The sequence below is a fragment of the Lipophrys pholis genome (genome assembly GCF_963383615.2).
Source record: "Lipophrys pholis genome assembly, chromosome: 20".
NCBI lineage: Eukaryota > Metazoa > Chordata > Actinopteri > Blenniiformes > Blenniidae > Lipophrys > Lipophrys pholis.
The window spans coordinates 11965506-11985984 of NC_137648.1; the positions used below are offsets into that span (position 1 = coordinate 11965506).

The following is a 20479-nucleotide window of genomic DNA, read 5'->3' on the forward strand; positions in this document are numbered from 1 at the left end:
TGTCTGCCTCTGATCCAAAGTAATCCCGCAATGAGTGCAGCTCTCTATCAGTGATACAGACTATAAAACATCATGCAGGAATGGATAAGAGCAGGGCATATTCGTCAAAGTGTAATACAAAGTCCACCATGAATAGTTTGCTTGTTGTGCGTTAATAAATCAACTCCTGAGAATGAGATTGAAGCCACGTGTCAGTCTTCTGGTATAAACAAAGCAGGGTTGGTCTTTCACCAAGTTGGTATAATGCCAGATTTCCTCATGTTCTTTTTTGTTGCTGTTGTTTGTTTTGTTTTATTCATTCTGTAATTCTTGATCATTTCTGTTTGGATCTACAGACAATTCAAAAAAAAAAAAAAACATTACTTTTTCTTCTGCTAGATGCACTGAATTCGAAATATGTGGTAAATCACATCAATAATATAATCATTTCTGTAAATGTGCATTTTAATGGAGTAATAACTGGCTGTATCATCAATTTATTTCTTCTAATTATGATTCCATATTGAAAAAACAAGGGGTAAATAATATTGTTTTGAAAAGGCTTCTCCCTGACCCCCAGATGTTTCCTGCTGCTGTACCCAGCTGGAGTTTTCAGGAACGTCAGGAAAACAGTTTGGATTTCCCCAAGTAGAAGGAGATTGAGGGTGCACAGTGTTGCAGTGTTTAATCCTCTAATGGTAAGAATTCCCCAGTTGGACTGGGGTTTTTTTTTTCAGGTTTTCTACGTGGATTTTGCATGTTCTTCACGTGCATGCGAGGGTTTCCTCCGACAAAAACATGCATTTGAGGCTAATGCATGGTTAAATAATTGCTTGTTGGTTTGAATGTGATGCCAGCTTCTCTGTTTGCCTTGTGATGGACTGGTGACCTGTGCAGGGTGTACACTGCCTTCACGCATAGTCACCTGGGAGGGATGTAGAAAATGTTCCCCCATTCACATTTTCTGTCATTCATCCAGCTATACATCCTTGATACTGCTGTGGGCAGGTGATTAGTCATTTCAGAGACGACAGTCAATCACCAATGCAAGTATTTATATCTACAACCACAGAAGACTTACAAGCAGCCCTTCAGACAAGACAAGAAAAGGAATTGGTGCAATCCTGCGGTCTATGCAGTCACAGAGGGAACTTCAAACAAAAAGGCCCAAAATTTAGCCTTTTATGCCAAAGGTCACAAATTGCAACCAGAACACTACAATACCATCCCACCTCCACATATTATTTTGGACAGACATGGAATATGTTGTGAATATTCTTGAGATGTATTTAAGGAATAAAAATAAATAGACAAGCTTAATTTATGACCGAATAAAAACCTGTTTGTTGGGAACGTATACTTGTAATGCAGTGCTGCTCAAAGTTTCTTCCGTGACAAACTGTCAACAAGGAGGTGGAAGCAGAAGCGTCTGAGACACGCTGTTCAAATCATTTCCCAATCCTGTGACTCTCATGATCACATGATGCCAGTGAGAGGCAGGAGTTGTCATAAGTTGGTTAATCAGACAGGGACGTCAAGGTTTTGACCCATGAAACATCAGGAGACCAGATATCAGACACTCATTGCCTGAGCTCATCATTCATATTTATTTCTGACTTAATCCAGTTTGTATTTCAATAAATCTTTTATTTACCATTTAATTTGACCTGATAAACCGGTTTTGATATTTTTTTTTTTATTCATGCTTACATTGGTTATAATTTAGTCTACCTAATTACCATCACATTTTTGTCAAAACACCAACATGAGAACTCCCACCTTTTCAGAAGTAGGTCACGTCTCCGCTGAATAATTGTGAAAGGCATTTTTTTCCCCCCTTTATTGCTGAGAGTCATGTGCAAACTGCTTGAGAACAGTAAACAAGGTGGGTTTACTTTTTAACCTTTCCGTGTTTTTCATATTACTTTTCGCACACGAATCCTCTTTGGCAACAAGTTGTTCAGCTCTTCCCCTGGTAATGAGGCCACGACAGACGGTTAAACATTAAACTGCAGCCAAACAGCTCACAGAAAGGTTGCTTCGGGTTAGGAGTGGCACATCTGACAATGAGGAGGTTGTTGTTTTTTTCCAGCCGGCAAATCAACTTCATCAGAAGGCTCTCGACTATAGATATAACAAAAGAGATTAACTAAAGCTTTATGTAGAAGTTAAACAGATCAGGATCTGGTGGTTTTAGACTCACCAGTCGTAAGGTTAACATGCAGACACAGAATAGCATTTTACTTATTGATAGTAATTAGATACTCAAATATATTTGGAATGTATTTACAGGTGTATTCATGTGATATTTGTTGTGTTTTCGATCGATTAACCACTTGGATATTATCATATATTATCTCATGTAGAGTAAACCCATCTCGATGAGCATTTTGTGGTGTATTCTGAATTACTTTTTTGATCAATCATACTGTTTTAATTCACCCCAGATTGGAATGTAGCTCAAAATGATGCAAGTTGTATGCAAATAAGTCCTTTCATTAAATGTTTTAAAAAACTGGTTGATTTTGGATCATTGCCATTTGTAAATATTGAAACTTAGAATTAAGAAGAATGATGAGTACTTTAAGATTCATTACATAACTCTTGTTTACTAAAAGCTGCGTCTAATCTCGTGGTATCTTTGCAATACTGGTGTTGCTTAAGTCAGCAGGTCATTACTTTAGCTTTTAAATTAAATTGTATTTTATCTTATTCTTTATGTCATGGCCGACAATAATTCAGTTTAATGTCTATTTGCACCGTCAAATGAATTTAAAAAAACAAACTATTAATTAATTAAACATGGAATCAATTCATAAGCCAAAATACAAACATAACAGCTGAACACATTCATGACATTCTTTCTTCATTGGAAACCAAATATTCTTCAGAAAGTTCTCCCCAACTGTTGCAGAAGATTCCATAAATGTCTGCCACTTTCAGGCTGCTTTGGTTTCTCTCTTCTGTCTGGTTCATCCCAAACCAGCTCGATGGGGTTAAAGTCTGGAGACTGTGCTGGACTCTCCATGTTGTTCCTTCTTCCTGATGTAGTACTGGCAGAGCCACGACTGATGTTTTGGGTCATTATCTTGCAGGAGGAAGAACTCCTGACCAACTGGGCACATACCAGAGGGTACTACATTGCGCCGCAGAACGCGGTAGTAGTGGTTCATGGTGCCTCTCACTCACCGACCCTGGATCCATTAAAACAGCCTCAGACAATCACAGTTCCTCCTCCATGTTGGACAGTTGATGTCTCACATAGGGACCATCCGTTCGCCTTCTCAATGGCGTACAAAGGTCCTGCATGATGACACAAAGAGTTTAAATTGAGATTCATCAGTCCATAATACCTTCTTCCAGTCTTTAGTCCAATGGCGGTGTTTCATGGCCCCAGCAAGCCTCTTTGTCCTAATCTGACATCTTAGCAATGACTTTCTCGTCCTGTCAAAACCTGAAACTCCAAGTCTTCTCTTCACAAAACAAGACTTTCTTACTACTACCACTATTTAGCTGTGCTTGACGCTGCTGTAAACTCTCAGAAACTTCTGATTCTGTTGTTGCTGCCAGATGTTGAAGGAAACTGGAATCACTGACACCTTGATTTTCTTATCAATTTATCTGCTGGAAAGACTGACATTTTTAATTGTTATGATGGTCCTTCTCTACCCCATGGTTTATTGTCCTTTTTCTCACCATTTTTTGTAAAGAAAAATTATTTCTTTATATTAAATCATACATTGTCATTTAATAATCAAAGTTGAACATTCAAAGGCTTATGCAGCCTCGCCCAGCACTTTTGCCTAAAACGATGGCAAACATAGTGAAGGGCAAGCTATTGTGGGTTTGGATGGATTGATCGCTTGCTGTCATCAGGCCTTGACGTAAAACTAATATCAATTTTCTTATCCCTTGCAGGTTTCCTCTTACGAGCATACGATAAGCATGTTTGATTTGTCGCTAATCTTGGATCAGATGTCCGTGTCCTGACACGACCTGCGAGTCACCCACAGTGGTGACCCTTTGTCGATTGAATCCAAGCCAGTAAACTTCTGGTTACAGGCTTGCTTCCGCCATGTCATCACATTTTCAAAAATTTGTCAATTCATCAAAATCAAAGAGAATATGTGTAAACTGTGGACATTGGTCATTATGAGAAATGTCAATATTATCGCTGTTGAGTAATTTCAGTTTGCTGATACAATATACAGTATTTCTGGGTATCTGGAGGTGTTGAGAGTTTACAGTATACACTGAAATTAAGTTTAGGATCTTGGGGAAGGTTGTGTGGGCGGATGTGAAACAGCATCTTCACACCAATGCTTAATATTGTTAGACTTAGCACCAGTTGGGAAACATAACACTCGTTAGGCAAAAAAAAAAATAAAGATTATGAATTTATGTATTTTTTAAGAGCACCATAAATGTTAACTGCACACAGAAAAACATGGCTGAAAAGTCTCATGAACAAAGATGAAAGACTAAATTAGTGTTTTTGGATGTAAGTCCACTTCCTCGTAAAACATTCTGAGTTAATGTGTTATTCACTCCTCCATAATTTGCCTTTTGTTAAAATCACCACTTAATGCTCTCGCTTTGCTGTTTAGCTTGTAAGGAAACTATTTATTCAAAGTAACATTTAAACCCTTTTAAAGGCACTCTTTCAAATGCTTGAAAGTCAACATAATCAACACCAGGGTGGTATGTAAGGATATTCTCAGACTTTTACCTTTTAAACTCTCATTTAATTTATTGATAATAAAAGTTGAAAAACATACACGACTTGGAGCTTTAACATATCTAACTGAAATGCATTTTTCTGTGTTTCTGTCACATGTTCTGAAATGATATTATATTATTTTAAATCCTTTTTAGAACTACTAATCAACATTATTTATACAGTATAGTGTGTTTTAGAAAGGGAAACAGAGTACCCAAACAACAGTTAGGCCTGCTAAATGTTTCTGTCTTGCATTCATTTTGTGTACAAAGTGCTTATTCAAGCATTGTGTCACAGGTTTCCTTTGTTTTTCAATTCAAAAACATTAATCAGCTGCACTAATGAATTAATTGTATATAAGAGATGCAAAGACAGGAGGAAAAAAAATCAACATTATACTAGTTATTATGAAAATTGTAAAGCAGGGTGCTTGTACATTTCTTTATTATCATTAAATCTATGAATGCCACACAAAAAACACATTTGACACTGGGTACAACAATATTATATAATTACAAACAATTTGACCAAAGCTATACTAAAAATCATGACTTGGTCTATGGATGGTTAAAATCAAGGTGAATACCCTCATTTTCTATCTCTTACTCTCTCTCAAATACACATGAATGCACTTACTCGAGTGTATCTGTGATTGGTGGAAAATGACACCTGAGTGGACAGCTGGGGAAAATCCCGGATGCTTATTGGCTGTTGGGTCTGTGCCGCGAGTGGGCACGTCCTCGGTCGCTGGCTTGAATAGAGCTTTTGTGTAAACATGCCACATGTGCAGAAATGGAGGGGTATCACAAATACCTGTATTATAGTCTGAAGCACGTCGAAGAGCCCAGCTGCTACAAAAAGAATTAAACTGTATTTATAGTGACACAGGTGTCAGTTTACTGAACTGTACTTGGGGTGTGTGGACCTTTGGGGGAAAAGCTCCAGCGTGGTTCCCGTCCCAAAACCCACACACCCCAAAGAGCTGAACCACTTCAGTCCAGTAGTCTTGACACCTCACCTGATGAAGACAACAGAGAGGATTATCCTGAAACACCTCAGACGCCTGGTGAGCCCGGTAATGGACCCCCTGCAGTTTGTCTGGAGAGCAAGCTTCTTATTTTTCACATCAGTGTGCAATGGGAGCTCCTGTGATGACTGAGTATCCCCGTGTGGGATGAATAAAGTGCTATCTTATCTTATGCGTTTTGAGACTTGACGGTTGAGCCATCTGTTTACTGCACAAGTATAAAGGATTTCCGCGCTGCAGTAGATATGACTCTTATCACTTTTTGTGCAATTTCTTTGAAAGAAACGTAGCAAACGGAGGAGTTTCGTTATGAAGCTGAAAGGGGTCTAAAAGGTCAACGACAGCACTGGGCGGTTTGTCATAACACAGTTAGGAAATATCATAAAGAGCAATGCAAAAGTTTTATGACCAATAATTCAAGTGCAGATTCTCTCCTCTTCTATAACACAATCATACAACTTGGTAAAACTTGTGCGGACCAGCTCGGAAAACCGCCAACACATCTGTCCATTAAATATGGAACGTAGCCAGCAGCAGCTCAATTTATCTTAGCATGAAAAGAGAAGTGAGGAAGACAGCTCGCTCTTTTCTTGGGTACCAAATTACGCCTACCCTCACCTGCACACTCTGTCTTTTTTTTTTTTTTTAATCCCTTAAAAAATAGCAAACCAACAGAGACACACTTGCTGTTTTCTTCATGTTTCCAGTGTTTATCCTTACCTAAACTACGGCTGCCAGCTACATATTCATTGCACAAACATGACAGTGGCATCACTTCCTTCAACTCTTGGCAAGAAAACCAAATAAACGCGTTTCCTGTAATGTCAACCTGCTTGTTTTGGTTGTTTTTTTTAAGCAGTGCAGATGCAAGTCACTGTCTCAAAACTCCCCCCTGAATAACAGAGTTGGTTGGAATGAGGATGTTTTTATAAACCAAACATACCCCCTCTGTTTTTGGCATAATACGAAAAAAAAAAAAATGAAAAAAAAAATGCACTGTACAGGAAAGTGTGGAGGATTTGGCTATGAGCCGCTCCGAAACGATTTCAGAGCTGAGCACTGAAGAACAAAGGGGCAAGGAGATGGGATCCTGGTGCCACGCCCTCGGGCTGTAGAGTCGGGGCCTTTATGGCAACCTTTGTTAAGCTGGCTGATACACTCTGTATCCCAGAATCCCCTTTCATCTTCCATGACACAGTGAGAGAGAAAGAGAGCTGCTGAAAAGGTTGGATATCCTGAAGAGTGCTCAGAATGCACGGGAGCAAAGGAAGATCTGGTTGGAGGATCCAAGGAAAGTGTGGATTATTAATCTCGTGATGAAAATGGATGGCCGTTTCAAATAGCAACGATGCATTCATATGAGAATTTCTTTGAAAATCTTGATCGACTGCTGAAAGGTTTTAAATGCTGTCTGCTGTGTGTACCAGCTTTTTTTGTGGCCAAATATATGCGATGTTTTTTTTTGATACCTGAACTAAGAAATAAACAGGATAACAGTGGAACCAGTTTTCGTCTTAATCAGCCATCCAAGAAGCCGGATTAGGATGTTTCCCTGCGTAATTCCACACAGGATGGAGAGAGAAAAAAAAAGTGTCAAACCTGAGGTTGATAGATCAATTTGCCAGCTGTTCCAGCAGGCTTTTCCTTTAGCTATAATAAAAAAAAATAAAAAAAATCCCTCTCAGTCTAACAGCATAATCTATGACACGCTTGATCTGTTATTCATTTGAAGTGTTGTGGCATCCTGCTTTATCTCCTCACGTGGTGGAGAACTCCTCGGCAGCACCGATACCATTGGATGCTGGGGGTTATTTGCTATACACAAAGTCATTTTTATGGTTATTATGGCTTCATATTAGCGAACGTGATTGATTTCAGCCTGCACATTAATGTGCACGTTACAGTCACTAAAAGCACTCAAAGCAATTTATACTCCCACAGTGTCTTTCTGATCAAACTTGCTCCCTTTTTTGAATATTACAACATTTTTATATCTTCTAGTGTGTAAAAGTCATCTCAGGTCACACATATCCAGAACTTTTTTTTTTTTTTTTTCTTTTTCCTATTAGATGACACACACATACCTACTCAGAAGAAAACTCCGATTCACACACTGACGCCCACGCACACTCACTCTCTCACTGCTGTAGGCTTTTATCCTCAGGCACCTGGATGGCTGAGAAATACACACAGAAAAAGTAATAATTTGGGGGAAGGTACATATTCCCCTTCTCTAAGACAGACAAGGCTTTTGTCTGGAGGCAGTGAGGAGTACTATTGTTGGAATACCGAGGTGGTGTGGTAGTTTCGAGTCCTTGGGGAGTCCTCTGTTGGTGCGCCCTCTCTCTCTTTTCCCCCCTTACCACCCTCCATTTGTGAAACCATGAGGCGCTGGTGATTTATCAGCGTTAGCCACATGGGCCAGTGAAATTAGAATAGAGAAAATTGTCTGATGTCATTATCTGTGGAGCGCGGCAGAGTGAATGTCTCTAAATGTCATTTTAGAACTGCGACAGCGTGTTTGTAGAGAGGTCATGAGCGATGATCTATGACATTATGACCAAGCGTCTTTTAAGAAGGCTATAAAATAAGTGGGAAAGAAAAAATAAACTCTCTCTGGTTGGGGGGAAAAAAACGGAAGAATTATAATGTCTAACAGCCTTTTCATCCTGTAGGACATGCTGTGTGTGTCAATGCCCTCTGCATACACCAACACAGACCCAAGCATCCAGAAATAAAACCAGGGAGACAAATGCAAACTTTTCAACCCTCAATATACTTTCATGCTTGATTTATTTGGCTACAAATAGTGAAACAGCTCCAGTGCGGCGCATCTGTGACATTTATATTTAAGCATTCGCTTATCGCTGCCACTTTAGAAATGGCTTTTCTCATTCTATTCAAGAGAAACTGAGTTAAACTCGACCCGTTTGAATGTTCAGTCTGGACACGGAAACGTCTGCAATAATGACTCATACATATGTAATACTACTATTTAAAATCCTCATTCTGAGGTGGCTTCAGTGGGAGTGAAAAGGCTCGGTTATCTCTTGAATGGCATGATGACATGGTTAACAGACACAGTAAGTAGCTTCTTCTTCACTGCATTTGTCATCATTTCAGGCACAAGTGTAACTGTGGCCATGTGAGGCTGGACTTAGACACATTCAGACTTTAAACGTTAGGCCTAGAATAAGTTGTTGATCTTGCAACCTGGACTCTTTCAACCAGACCAAGAGTGAGCCTTCCATCCATCCTTCCATCCATCCATCCATCCTTCCATCCATCCATCCATCCATCCATCCATCCGTGAAGGCTGAAGCTGGAGGTGAATATGGACGAATCCAGGGTTTTCCCTGGACAGGTCACCAGTGAGAATCAAGGTAAATAAAGAGAAACAAACATGCACAAGCACATTCACACATACGGGCAATTCAGAGGCACCAACTAGCCTCCAAAGCATGTCCTCTGGACTGTGGGAAGACACCGGAGTGGAAAACCCATGCAAACTCTGCACTGAAAGCCCCATAAGCCCAAACTCACACTGGGGATATTCTTGCCATGAGGTAAGCTTGCTAACCAAGACTCCGCCGAGTGGCTCAAAAGACCACTCATATTGAGACTATTTAGACCAGACTTGGACACTGAGGCAACAAACTTGGAGTGATTTCTGTTGGGGAGTTTGTGTGGTATGAGAGAGTTTATGTTAGAAAAGATCTTTTCTGACATTGCACATCATTGTTGTATGATGACCTATATGTATACCCTAGCTCTAGGAATGCATGAACTGTTTATATAAGTGTGTGTATATGTACATCTGTTAAAACAAACTGCTATGATCTACATATCTGAAATGGATTTTCATCATATTCAACCCTGAACTCTAAGTGGGAATATTTTTGCAGTGAGATAGGAGCGCGAACCACTCCACCTCCACGCCGCCCTTGATTTTTAAGGTCATCGTCATAATCATTTTTGGCTTATTTTTTAATTCTTGTGTTTAAATTGCAGTGTTGTTTATTGTGAGAATGCTATGCTCACATGCACAAGTGATAAAGTGGGTACAAAAGGAAGTGTCGGGGGGGACCATGACAGTCTCTCCACTTATCTATTTCTTCCATGGATTGTATAAACACAAACTGTGTGCCAGATTATTAAAATGATGCTAATACACATTTAACTGGATAAGAGAACAATTTTGACCTACTTGTGATGATAGAGTAAAAGTCATTATGACTTGCCCTACTTTGGAGACAATGAATGCTTTCACAAAATTTCATGCCAATCCATCCAAAGCGGTGGACAAACCCATCCCCTCAAACCAAATCTTTGGAATGGCTTAAGAGTCAGTTGTGTGCCTGCAGAGTCTCCACGTCTTAGAAAAAAAAAGTTGTTTTTTTTTTTTAACAAAAATAATTAAAAAAAAAAAAACTGAGAAATGGGGCATTGTTTTCATTCACATGGCACCTCAAATCAGCCTTAACCAGAAGAGATAAATTTAGCAGTTGGGTCAAAACTTTGAAGCTGAACAATGGGTGACAACCATAAACCAGGCCTCACGTCACACCCTCATTTTTTTGGGAGCAAATCTCATTTTCAGTTTTGCATTTAAGCTGGGTGTAATTGCCAAAAAAAAAACAAATGACTATAATACCCTGGGACATCAATAGCACAGTTAATTACACCAAATGAGAATCTTAATTAAAGCTAATTGAAAAGAAATGCTATCTGATTGATACGCTTTCAGTTTCTGTTTGCCAAATGTGCTGTAGGTCATGAAGCATCACTAAATTTTCCAAGGGAATTTGCATGTTTGGAAAAGATTAATCCATGGTACTGCTTTCTACAAAATGCCAGAGGCTGATATGAGGTTGTTGTTTTTTATGTTTGTTGTGTTTTTGGTTTTTTTTTTGGTTTTTTTACAGTTAATGTGAAAATGACTGTCTCCTTGGATAAACAACTCAGAATCACTTGATGACTGACTTTGCATTTACATGTGGGTTTGCAGGTGTGGTTGAGTTATGTTCCACGTACCCTCGGGCACAGACAGCACCAAACCATGCAGGGCCTTTTTGTTTTTGTGCTGCACTTATGCAATGGCCCAGCCAGGAGCTTACGATCAGGCTGTCCTCTGGCCGGCCTGGTGGCTGGGTCAAACGCATTCTTGCAAAACATGTTTCCATGTTGTTGTCAGTCCATGAAAGACTGTGTCATCGGAGCATTGAACCTTTCTTCATTGACATTATCGCTGGCTGACGTGCAGTGACTGTACATGCCTTCCAGAGCCTCCTTCCTAACCACACCTCCACCAAACTGTGGCAAGAGTTCAAATTCTGCAAAAACATCAGGTGGGGAAAAAAAAGGTTGTGCCACTAACCCCATTTCTCAGCTGTCTATATAAGAGCACCGGCGCAGGTGGAAAGAGTTGGCTCGTGAATGTGTGACCTGCAGGTGTATATTGAAAGAGAAAAACTGTGGAGTTTAACTTCCAAGAGAGAACCAGTCTGGTGAATAACATTTTTAAGGTAAGCAACTATCTGCCTGAGAGTTTAAAGTGACTTTGTGCCCATGCTTGCTCCTCTACCAGCCCACCCCTGCCTGAGTCTTATAACATCCTGCATGAATGCAGGTTTAATTTTAGCCTTCCAGAAGCTCCTCGTACTAAAACTTGCATATGTTTCCTGCCATTTAAAGCAGTTCTCTGTTTCCACTTTCACTTCAGCTCCTCTACAGCCTCCTGGTTGGCGCGTCAGTCCCGGACGAGGGGGCGGTCGCGTGGCCGTCACGTCATATCGGCCGCCGCGCTCTCATTGGCTGCTGAGCCTCACCCGACACAGCTGTGATTGTTTTCCGCAGAGGAAGCCGCGGACCTGGCTGATATGAGCCCTGCGCGCGCGGTGCAAGCAGTGTGTGTGTGTGTGTGTGTGAGTGTGTCAAACCATGAGGTGAACCAACAACGTGATCGCGGCGCGTGTGTTACAGAGAAAGAAAAAGAAAACAAGGAGGTGGGATCACTTGGATGAGGAGAGCTTTCTGTCTGCACCAGACACCGAAGACGTCTGGAGATCAAGGTGAGGATTAGGATTTACAACCTCCTCGCTCATTCAGACCCGCTGCATGTGTGTAAATGGCTCGTTTCCTCCCTCCAGCCACAAAGTGCCAAATGTCTCGGCTAGACGACCACTGCTGGAGCTGCTCCTGTTCATCATCCCAGGCTGAGACCAAGCACTCTTCCTCCGGAGCGACCTGGCTGGCGTCCAAAGCCGAGGAGATGATGTCCATCCTCGCCTCGGTGCTCGGCAATGCCTACGGCTCGCTGCACGACGTCCGGACGGCCAACCTGATCCGCCGGGGTCTGGTCCTCTTCGCGGTGGGGGTCTTCCTCGCCCTGGTGCTCAACCTGCTGCAGATCCAGAGACACGTCACCCTGTTTCCAGAGGAGGTCATGACTACTTTGTTTTCGTCCGCCTGGTGGATCCCGCCGTGTTGTGGAACCGGGGCCGGTGAGTGGTCGATCGACCTCAGTGAAACGCGGTGTTGTGGGGAGTTTTGTTTTTGTGCAGTTTGATGCAGGTTTTCACGAGTTTGCGGGTCATGTTTTGGGGACAAAGGCATGCAGAGTGGGGAGGGGTTAAACCGCTGCAGCAGCCTTCTTTCTTATAAAGTGATCCTGTCAAATAAAGCTGTTAAAATAAGAAATCTGACATTGATAGACCCACAGATACAAAGTCAGCACCAAAATAATGCAGTTTCAGAGCAGCATTGAAACTTTTTTTTATAAATGCTAATTTGTATGATCAACAGGCCATAGATCATCACTTGACTTTCTTTTTGTAGCTCTTATGTAAGCTTTCCTCTCAGGATAAACAAGTCCTGATGGTTTTGTCTGGTTATTAAAGAAAAACAAACTCATTTGATATGGCTGGTAATGTTTCTCGCGCTCTGATTGGCCGCAACAGCCGGATTCGAGTTTAGCTGTGCTCTGATTGGCTGATGTCATAACGGGTGAGCTGAGGGGGCGGTGCCATTAAGGCCAAGAACCCGGAAGTGAGTAAGAGGCGAGGAAAGGGGGGGGCTGCATTAGGATTCGCCCTCATGGACTGCAGGGCAGGAAAACAAAACAGAAACCGAACAGAAACGTCTTTATTTCACTCAAGACCGCTCAATGCCAGCACTATGTTACTAGTTTACTTTGTGATCATGGAAACTGCATGCATTTATTACCTAGAACAATTTAATTAACTGAAATGTGCAGAACACACTTTTTGATTGACAGGTCTTTATGAGACACGTTTTTTCTTGTCAGAACTTTTATTTTTTAAATATAGATTGAAATACTAGTGTATCATGACTTTACAAACTAATCTGAACTCTTCTCATCACACAAAAGACCGGCTGTAGCCAAAAGCAACTGATGAAAAAGAAGGAAAAGTGATGAATATTTAGTTTATGAAAACCAGACATTAAAACCAAAACCCAATGGTTCAACGGCTCAACACACTCTGGACATATTGGTATCAATTATGTTGTTTTACCAAGAGATTTGAGCATGTTGTAAGTGTATAAATGAGTCACTACCGCTGGAAATGCATTTTCAGCAAAAAGTTTGTCAGAGCAGCTGTATGACCGGAGCTTTTTCCCACTGTGTGTCTGCTTATCTTGTATAATTGAGTCCCGTTTGTTTCTCTTTTGCAGCGGTGGTCGGTTTGCTGTATCCTTGCCTCGACAGCCATTTGGGAGAGCCGCACAAATTCAAGAGGGAGTGGGCCAGCGTCATGAGGTGTATCGCAGTGTTCGTCGGCATCAACCACGCCAGTGCTGTATCCTTTCACAAACGAGATGCAATTGTTGATTCAGAAATCTTTTTGGGGGGGGAACTAGTAAATGTACTTGTGTGCTCACTCACTCACTCACACACACTAATGGCAATCATTACCATAAGCGGAGCAACTACACTGTCTTCGCCAGAAACACTTCATCACATGGTTATGTTGCCATGGGGAATCAAACTTCCAACCTTGATATCGGAAGACGGCCTTCTCCACCAAATAAGCCGCAACAGTCTGATAATAATTGGCCTGTGGTTTTATTATTTACAGAATATCCAAAGTTACTTTGACATGAAGCAGGAATAGAAAGTAACAAATTAAAAATACTTTTTTCATGGTTAAATGCTCTTTTATTGGGTACTTGCAATTTTTTCAGTATAAGTAATTTTACTCTGACTTAAGCATAATTTCTACTGTGTAACTGCGTACAACCTTTTTAAGCTGCAGTATACTTATCGTTTTAACAGAAAATTCCTTTTTGTTTTGTATGCACCTTACTGTTTTTCAGAGAAATGTAGTTTGAATGTGGCTATTTAACACCGGTAAAGTGAATCACATTCCTGCTGTTAACAATTCAGCCAGTTGCAGTTAAAAGTAACACAGTAAAGACATTTTTCCAACAGTCCTGTTACCTGCGAGAGTTCAACTTCAGTACGGTCACAATAGTCGTACGTGACTGCAACTTTTCGTAACGTTATCCACTTCTGTTGGCAAATATTTGAGAAAGAACCTGCCGCGCGTCAATGTCATACACTTTGTCCTCAACGTCATGTAACCCAGAAACTAGACTTCGACAACAATGTGCAGCTGTCCCTCACGCTGGCAGCCCTGTCCCTGGGACTGTGGTGGACCTTCGACCGGTCCAGGAGCGGCTTTGGCCTGGGCATCACCACCGCCGTCTTAGCCACGGTGTTCACGCAGCTGCTGGTATACAACGGCGTTTACCAGTGAGTTTTTCTACGGAGACGCTTTTCACAATTGTGTTTGTCTTTGGAAGAAAGTAAACTGAGATGAAAGGTGTGGTGGTTGTTCTAATGTGGCACCGACGAAAACACTGCTGCCTTGTGTGAGTGTTTAGTCCTGCAACTACTGGTATAAACGCAATTTCTGACTTCAAGGAAGTAGAAGAAGCTGGAAATACCTGTCCTGCCTGCTATCAAAAACAAAAGTGACATATGACAGGAAGCCCTGAAGTGTTGTGATAGAGCCAATGTCCCCACCCGCCCACATCACTGGAGTACCATCAGAAACTGCAGCTCAGATGAGCTACCGGTGCCCACCAGAGATAATTACTGTGACTTTATAGGTCATTTACAGAGTGTCTGAATATGTATTATTGGCATCTCAACAAAAGGAATGACAGCAGAGGTGGTATCATGACAAAAGGATGCATGGGATGAAAACAACACACACTGTGGACAAAAAAAAGAGTAAAAGTAGGCATGGAATACTTAGTAAAGGTATTATTAAGTACTGTTTAGTAGCTCTAATGGTGAAGAGTATACTAGTTCAGTCTGTAAACACAAAGACTAAAACTGTACCTGGAATTTGTGCGCGCATTAAAATGAAGTTCAACTGGGAAAGCTGTAACTAGTTACATGATGTCTGTTGGGAATTTTTGTTGTCATTCTGCCTCCGAGGCCAGAAGATGTACAGGAAGCTTCTTCTCTGTCTTAACCTTGTGAGCAACTCAAAACTATTTTAAATTTAAAAAAAAATTTTTTTGTCTTGTTCTCTTTCCTTTTCAGGTATACGTCTCCAGACTTCTTGTATGTGCGCTCCTGGCTCCCGTGCATATTCTTCTCGGGCGGTGTTACTGTGGGTAACATAGGACGCCAGCTGGCTATGGTAAAGTCTGCTACTATTTATAATCTGTTCCAGTCTAACCCAGCGTTTGTCTGTGCCTGGTCCTGAAGTACCACTGACCCGCGTGTTTCAGATGCCTGTGTGCAACAACACACCCTAATTTTAGATTAAAGCTTGTTATTTGGCGAAGCTCTGTGATTGAAACGAGGTGCGTTGAAGCAGAGTGTCGACTAAAACATGCAAGACGGAGATCTTTTTTTTTTTTTTTTTTTTTTTTTTTAATTAAGGGATCAGACTCGTATATGGATGTTTCTATATGTTGAATCATATGACCACATGCTGTTTTATCAGTGCATATCCAGTCTGTACCAACCAATTAACCCCGCCAAGAATGACAGGGTTTGTCTTTAAACACAGAACTTATTTCCTTGATCTGCATTGTTTGTACTTTGCTCAAGTTTATGTGCCAATTTTGTAAGCGTCTTCATTTATTTTACCGACAAAATGGCAACAAAGTTGTGATGTCCCAAGAAATAGCTTTACAAAAACTTCAGCAACTGTTTTTGTTTCTGTGATTTAAAAAAACAAACAAAAAAAACAAATCCTGTTTGTTATTGGACATCTTGTCGGATAACGTGGATCATGACACAAAGTTTAGATTCTTACTGGTTTAAAATATAATTCAAAAACATTCACTCGCTTTTTAATCTTTGGGTTTATTGCTACTGTTTTCACTTTCTGTTTTACGACAAACTATTCCCTTAACTAGTAACAGGATCACTCCTGTAGTACTGTGTTTCAGTAGAAACTTGGTAAACGTCACATGTTCACCGTGAATCTCTTGCTTTATTTGCTCAGAGTACCAAACCACAGTAGATCAGTGTCACGGTCGCTGCACTTTGCCTAAACTTAAACATGAAACAATGACTTTAAAACTACTCCCTTGCTCCACACATTCTGTATTTGTTGCTGCTTAGCTAAACATGGCAGTAGAGAACGTTGTCAGACGGTTTAACTCTGTGCAAAGAGCATTGAAACGCCCCCGTCCTTCATAATTATCCCATCACGTCAGCATTGATGTCTCCATTAAGCTTCTGCCCAGAAGCCTCACCTCATTCTGTCTGTAAAGTAACAGTCCCGTCACTCCCTCAGTTTGACTCAGTGAAAGCGTGAAAGCAGATTAAGAGCTGTTGTTTTTCACAGTCGTGCCGAGACACAGAGCCAGTCAGGACTCGGCTGACCAGAGGGTCATTTGCTACTCGTTGTTTTTGTTTGTGATGAAGCCCGAGGAATGTTGGCACAAGTCTCAACTCGTGGGTTTATTTGAGCATTTTCCCCCCGCATAAGGTCATATTTAAAATGGACAGGAAGGAATCTTCTTTGTGCGATAGGACTTTGTTTTTTTTTTCTGCACTGAACAAGTTACAGTGGAGCAATCTGTTCAGGAGAAACTCAGAGAATATATGAAGATCCAATCTTTGTCAAACTTTTATCCGTAAAGTGAATTGCCTGATCATTTTTACGACGTTACAATCGGATGTGGTCTTTCGGAGTCGGTGACTGAACAGTGTAAACTGTCGACACGAACAACCCTGCATATACTGAAACTGTTTCTTGATGACTACAAGCTTTATCTTGCTGAGCAAGCAAAACATACTGTACAAAATGTTCACATGATGGGGGGGAAAAAAACATTAAAAAAGGAACCGAGAAAGATTAAATTTGCTTCAATGACAAAGTCATTGGAAAAAAAACAAAAAACTTTAATTTGTCTTTAAATGGTTGATTTTAGCTGGAACTTTGAGTTTGTGTAAAACTGAAACTAATGTGTGATTCATGTGTCGACTGTAAAAGTCAAAGCTGTTCAGTCATAAACTGTCTACCTGGAAACGATTCTGGAACAATCTCTCTTTATTGTACCAACTTGATGTATTACTAACTCGAGACATCTTTTCTCTCATCAGGGTGGTGTTGAGAAACCTCATATGGACTGATGGCTGAACTCCAGACCAGCAGAGAGAAACACTAGCGAGTAACTGGATGAACGCTGATCAGTTATGTGTCGAATGAAGAGAAAAAGGACTCTTGTTTTTTGTTGTTTTTTTTGGCTCCATCCTTTGTTGTCATGACAAAGTGCAGATCAGAAAAGCCCCTCCTCTACGCGTGCCACGTCCTCCGCACCTCCTTGTGGCCAAACCACCTCTCCCTCCCGCCCTCGGTTGTACTCCGTCAGCATTAAGACTCTCTTCTCTTCGCGGCAGGCGGGAGGACAGTTTGCCTTTTCTGTGGTCTTCTTTTGAAGTGAACAGTCAACGGGTTTGTTTTTACGGAGTGGATGTGTGCTTTAGTGTGAATGTCTCCAGGTCATAGAAGAGAGGACATGACGGGGCTGGTGTGTCTGTTTTTGTCTTTTGTTTTTTTGTTTTTTCTACGTAGCATGAATATAGTATGGTCAAAAAAGGGAAATGCTGTTTTGAGAGGATTCATTCTCATACAGAAATGTATTCAGTGACACGGGGAGAGATGTATGTTCCCAATCAAACCAAATTGAAGTATTTATTCAGCAAGTGTTCAAAGACCCCCCCCCCCCCCAAAAACCAAATGTATACATTGCTTGATATCGAATGATTCTTCCCATCCTGAAATGAATATCTTGATGTTCTTTGGAGAAAGTGTTTACTTTCTTGTTAAGACCGAAGACGGTCAAATTCAGTGTGAAAAGCTACACACGCCTCCAATTGGCAGTAAAACAAATTTAGTTGATGAAAATAAGTTCTGATTATATGTAGATCTCAGAGGAAAGAAAAAAACATTTCCCAAAGTCTTTTTTTTTATTAAATTTTTTATGAATGACAGTTGAATGAAGAGAGGAAATATGTAAGATGTGCCAATCAGTTTATTCCCAATCGGCTTCTGCTTGTTACTTGTGAACCAGTTTTTCTAAGACTCTCGGTATATCTAAAGATAACTGAGGCTCACAATGCACACCGCTATATTTCCTCAGTGACGATAAGTCACATTTACCAGCGGACACCCAGAATCGCCAGATCCTGGTTTTTGCTTTTGAGGAAGCACTCTTGAGACATTTTTAGTTTTTGTCAGTTTCACATCAGTTCCAGGCAAACGATGAGAATGTTTCTTTTAAAATGAGGAAGAAAGTTCTCAAAGCATTCGTTTGGACTGAGAAAAATGCCGGCAATGTGGGTATGGAGGGCAGAAAGGAGCCACCCAGAAGGAGCGCGCTGCGACGGAATGTACTAGAGGTGTGCTACAACCAGTAGATACTCCCGCCCCCCCCCCCCCCCCCCCCCCCAAGTGTGTTTTTACCTTTTGTAACCGGGGCTCCTCGTGTTGAAGTGTTCAACGGGCCACTTGTTTTCCATAGAAACGGACCTCCGTCTTTAATGATCGGACACATTTTCCACTTCATAGTTGTATCCTCAAACTAGCGGTGGTAGTTTGGGAACATACACCTGTTAATGGAGAGGGTAGGACGTTATTACTTAAGATTTGCAATCTGTGATTGCCTGTGTATTATAGAATGTAGTGCTTTTGTCACTATAACAGTTTAGTTTTATCATTTGTATAATGACATTACTGCTTGTATGTATAATGGCTTGTGTATGTAATCAGACTGGTATTATTACCATACTAGACCTACAGTTTGTTAGTGTTTCGGGGGTCTAGAGGATTAAGTGCAATCAGACAATACATGAGCCGATTATTCCTTTTTTTTTCTTTCTATTTATTATTTCTGACAAAGGCTAAAAAAAAAAACAGATAACATGTAAGTATATGCAGTGTGGATCATTGGAAAAAAAAAAAAAACAGCAATAACATCTTTGTTTTCTGTAGACTTTTGTCAGATCACATGCCTTCAGAGTCAAAACCAATGACTCTCACCAGAGAGACGACATGAAAAAGATGTATTGTGTCAAAGTTTTAAGGAGAAAAACAAACAAACTCATTTAGTAGCATTACTGAAGGAAACCTGATTTATTTTTTTAAATACTTTGTTGTGGCAGGTCATTTCAGATGGACTCTGTTCACATTCAGGTGTGCTCAACTGAAGAGGAAGCTTTATTTTTTGAGGTGGTGAAGCACCTTCTGTTTTGTTTTAGAGTTTCGTTGTGTGTTTGATATTTCAGCTGTGTATCGTTTTTGCTATCTTGGATTTAAGTGAAAAATAAAACACTTTGAAAGTACCGGTTTTGTGTCAACACTACTCTTAAATTGGTCCGGACTAAGAAATTAGGAGGTTTTTTTGAACAAGAGTTAAGAATAATGTCTTTGGCACTGTGTTGAAGCTAATGAGGAGGAAAGAAATGGGGAACTATTGAAACTGGGTTTACATCCGGTATGAAGTGATTATTACACACTAATTATACGTCTTTCTAGCTTTTGGTAAAACAACAGCCCTCGGACTTTATTTGGGTGTCAAGTGGAGCCGCAGCTCAATTGCACTGAGGCTTTCTGGGGCGCTGATGATGGCGTTTGTTGTGTCTGCTGTCACGGCTAAGTTGAATAAATGAGGAGGCTCTTTTGTCCCGGGTCTCCGTCAGTCTCCGAACCCATTATAACATCTTTGGCCAGCGTCTTCTCTCTTCTCTGTAGGAGCCCCTCACCCCTACGCACCCAAAAACCCTGTAAACACCCCCTCCTCCGCCCCCCCCATGTGTCACAGGGATCATGAGGAACTGCCCCCCCTCCCCTGCTTCCTCTGTCTACCCCCTCTCTGAACACGCCTTTCTGGAGGGCAGACTTCTATTTATACCTAGCGGGGGACTGACAGTTAACCTTTTGCACTGGGGGAAATTTCTGGGAGTGGGGCCAATATCTGAGGGCTATTCTGAATCAGCCCCTCATTCTGAGAGCCTCTCTATACATCTATGTATCTGTTCTACTTATCTATCTATCTAACCATCTCCTTTTTCCCCTCATGCCTCTCGGGGCAGCGGTCCAGCGCCACACGCCACATCTTCGTTCTCCCTCTGCTTTCAGTGTCTCACTCTTGCCGGGCAGAATAATTGGCCAGGCTTCAACCTCCTTTCATTTCCAGCCACAGCAAACTGAAAGACTCCATTAGAGCGCCTCCTCATTGCCAAAAGCGCCCCCTCT

General features: G+C 41.1%; 1 protein-coding gene across 1 annotated transcript; it reads left to right on the top strand.

The window, feature by feature from the left end:
• The first annotated feature begins 11153 nt into the window (after nucleotides 1-11153).
• insig1 (insulin induced gene 1) lies at nucleotides 11154-19565 on the top strand. The gene is made up of 7 exons (XM_080489312.1): nucleotides 11154-11251; nucleotides 11449-11797; nucleotides 11876-12229; nucleotides 13422-13546; nucleotides 14336-14502; nucleotides 15304-15403; nucleotides 17326-19565. The coding sequence occupies exons 2-7, from the start codon at nucleotides 11746-11748 to the stop codon at nucleotides 17353-17355; spliced, it is 828 nt and encodes a 275-aa protein (XP_080345438.1). The 5' UTR covers nucleotides 11154-11251; nucleotides 11449-11745; the 3' UTR covers nucleotides 17356-19565.
• The last annotated feature ends 914 nt before the right edge of the window (nucleotides 19566-20479 follow it).

Coding starts and splice junctions, on each gene's coding strand:
- insig1 (XM_080489312.1), top strand. CDS start 11,746: ATGAGGAGAGCTTTCTGTCTGCACCAGACACCGAAGACGTCTGGAGAT. Junction 12,230..13,421: donor GTGTTGTGGAACCGGGGCCG/GTGAGTGGTCGA, acceptor TCTCTTTTGCAG/CGGTGGTCGGTTTGCTGTAT. Junction 14,503..15,303: donor GTATACAACGGCGTTTACCA/GTGAGTTTTTCT, acceptor TTTCCTTTTCAG/GTATACGTCTCCAGACTTCT.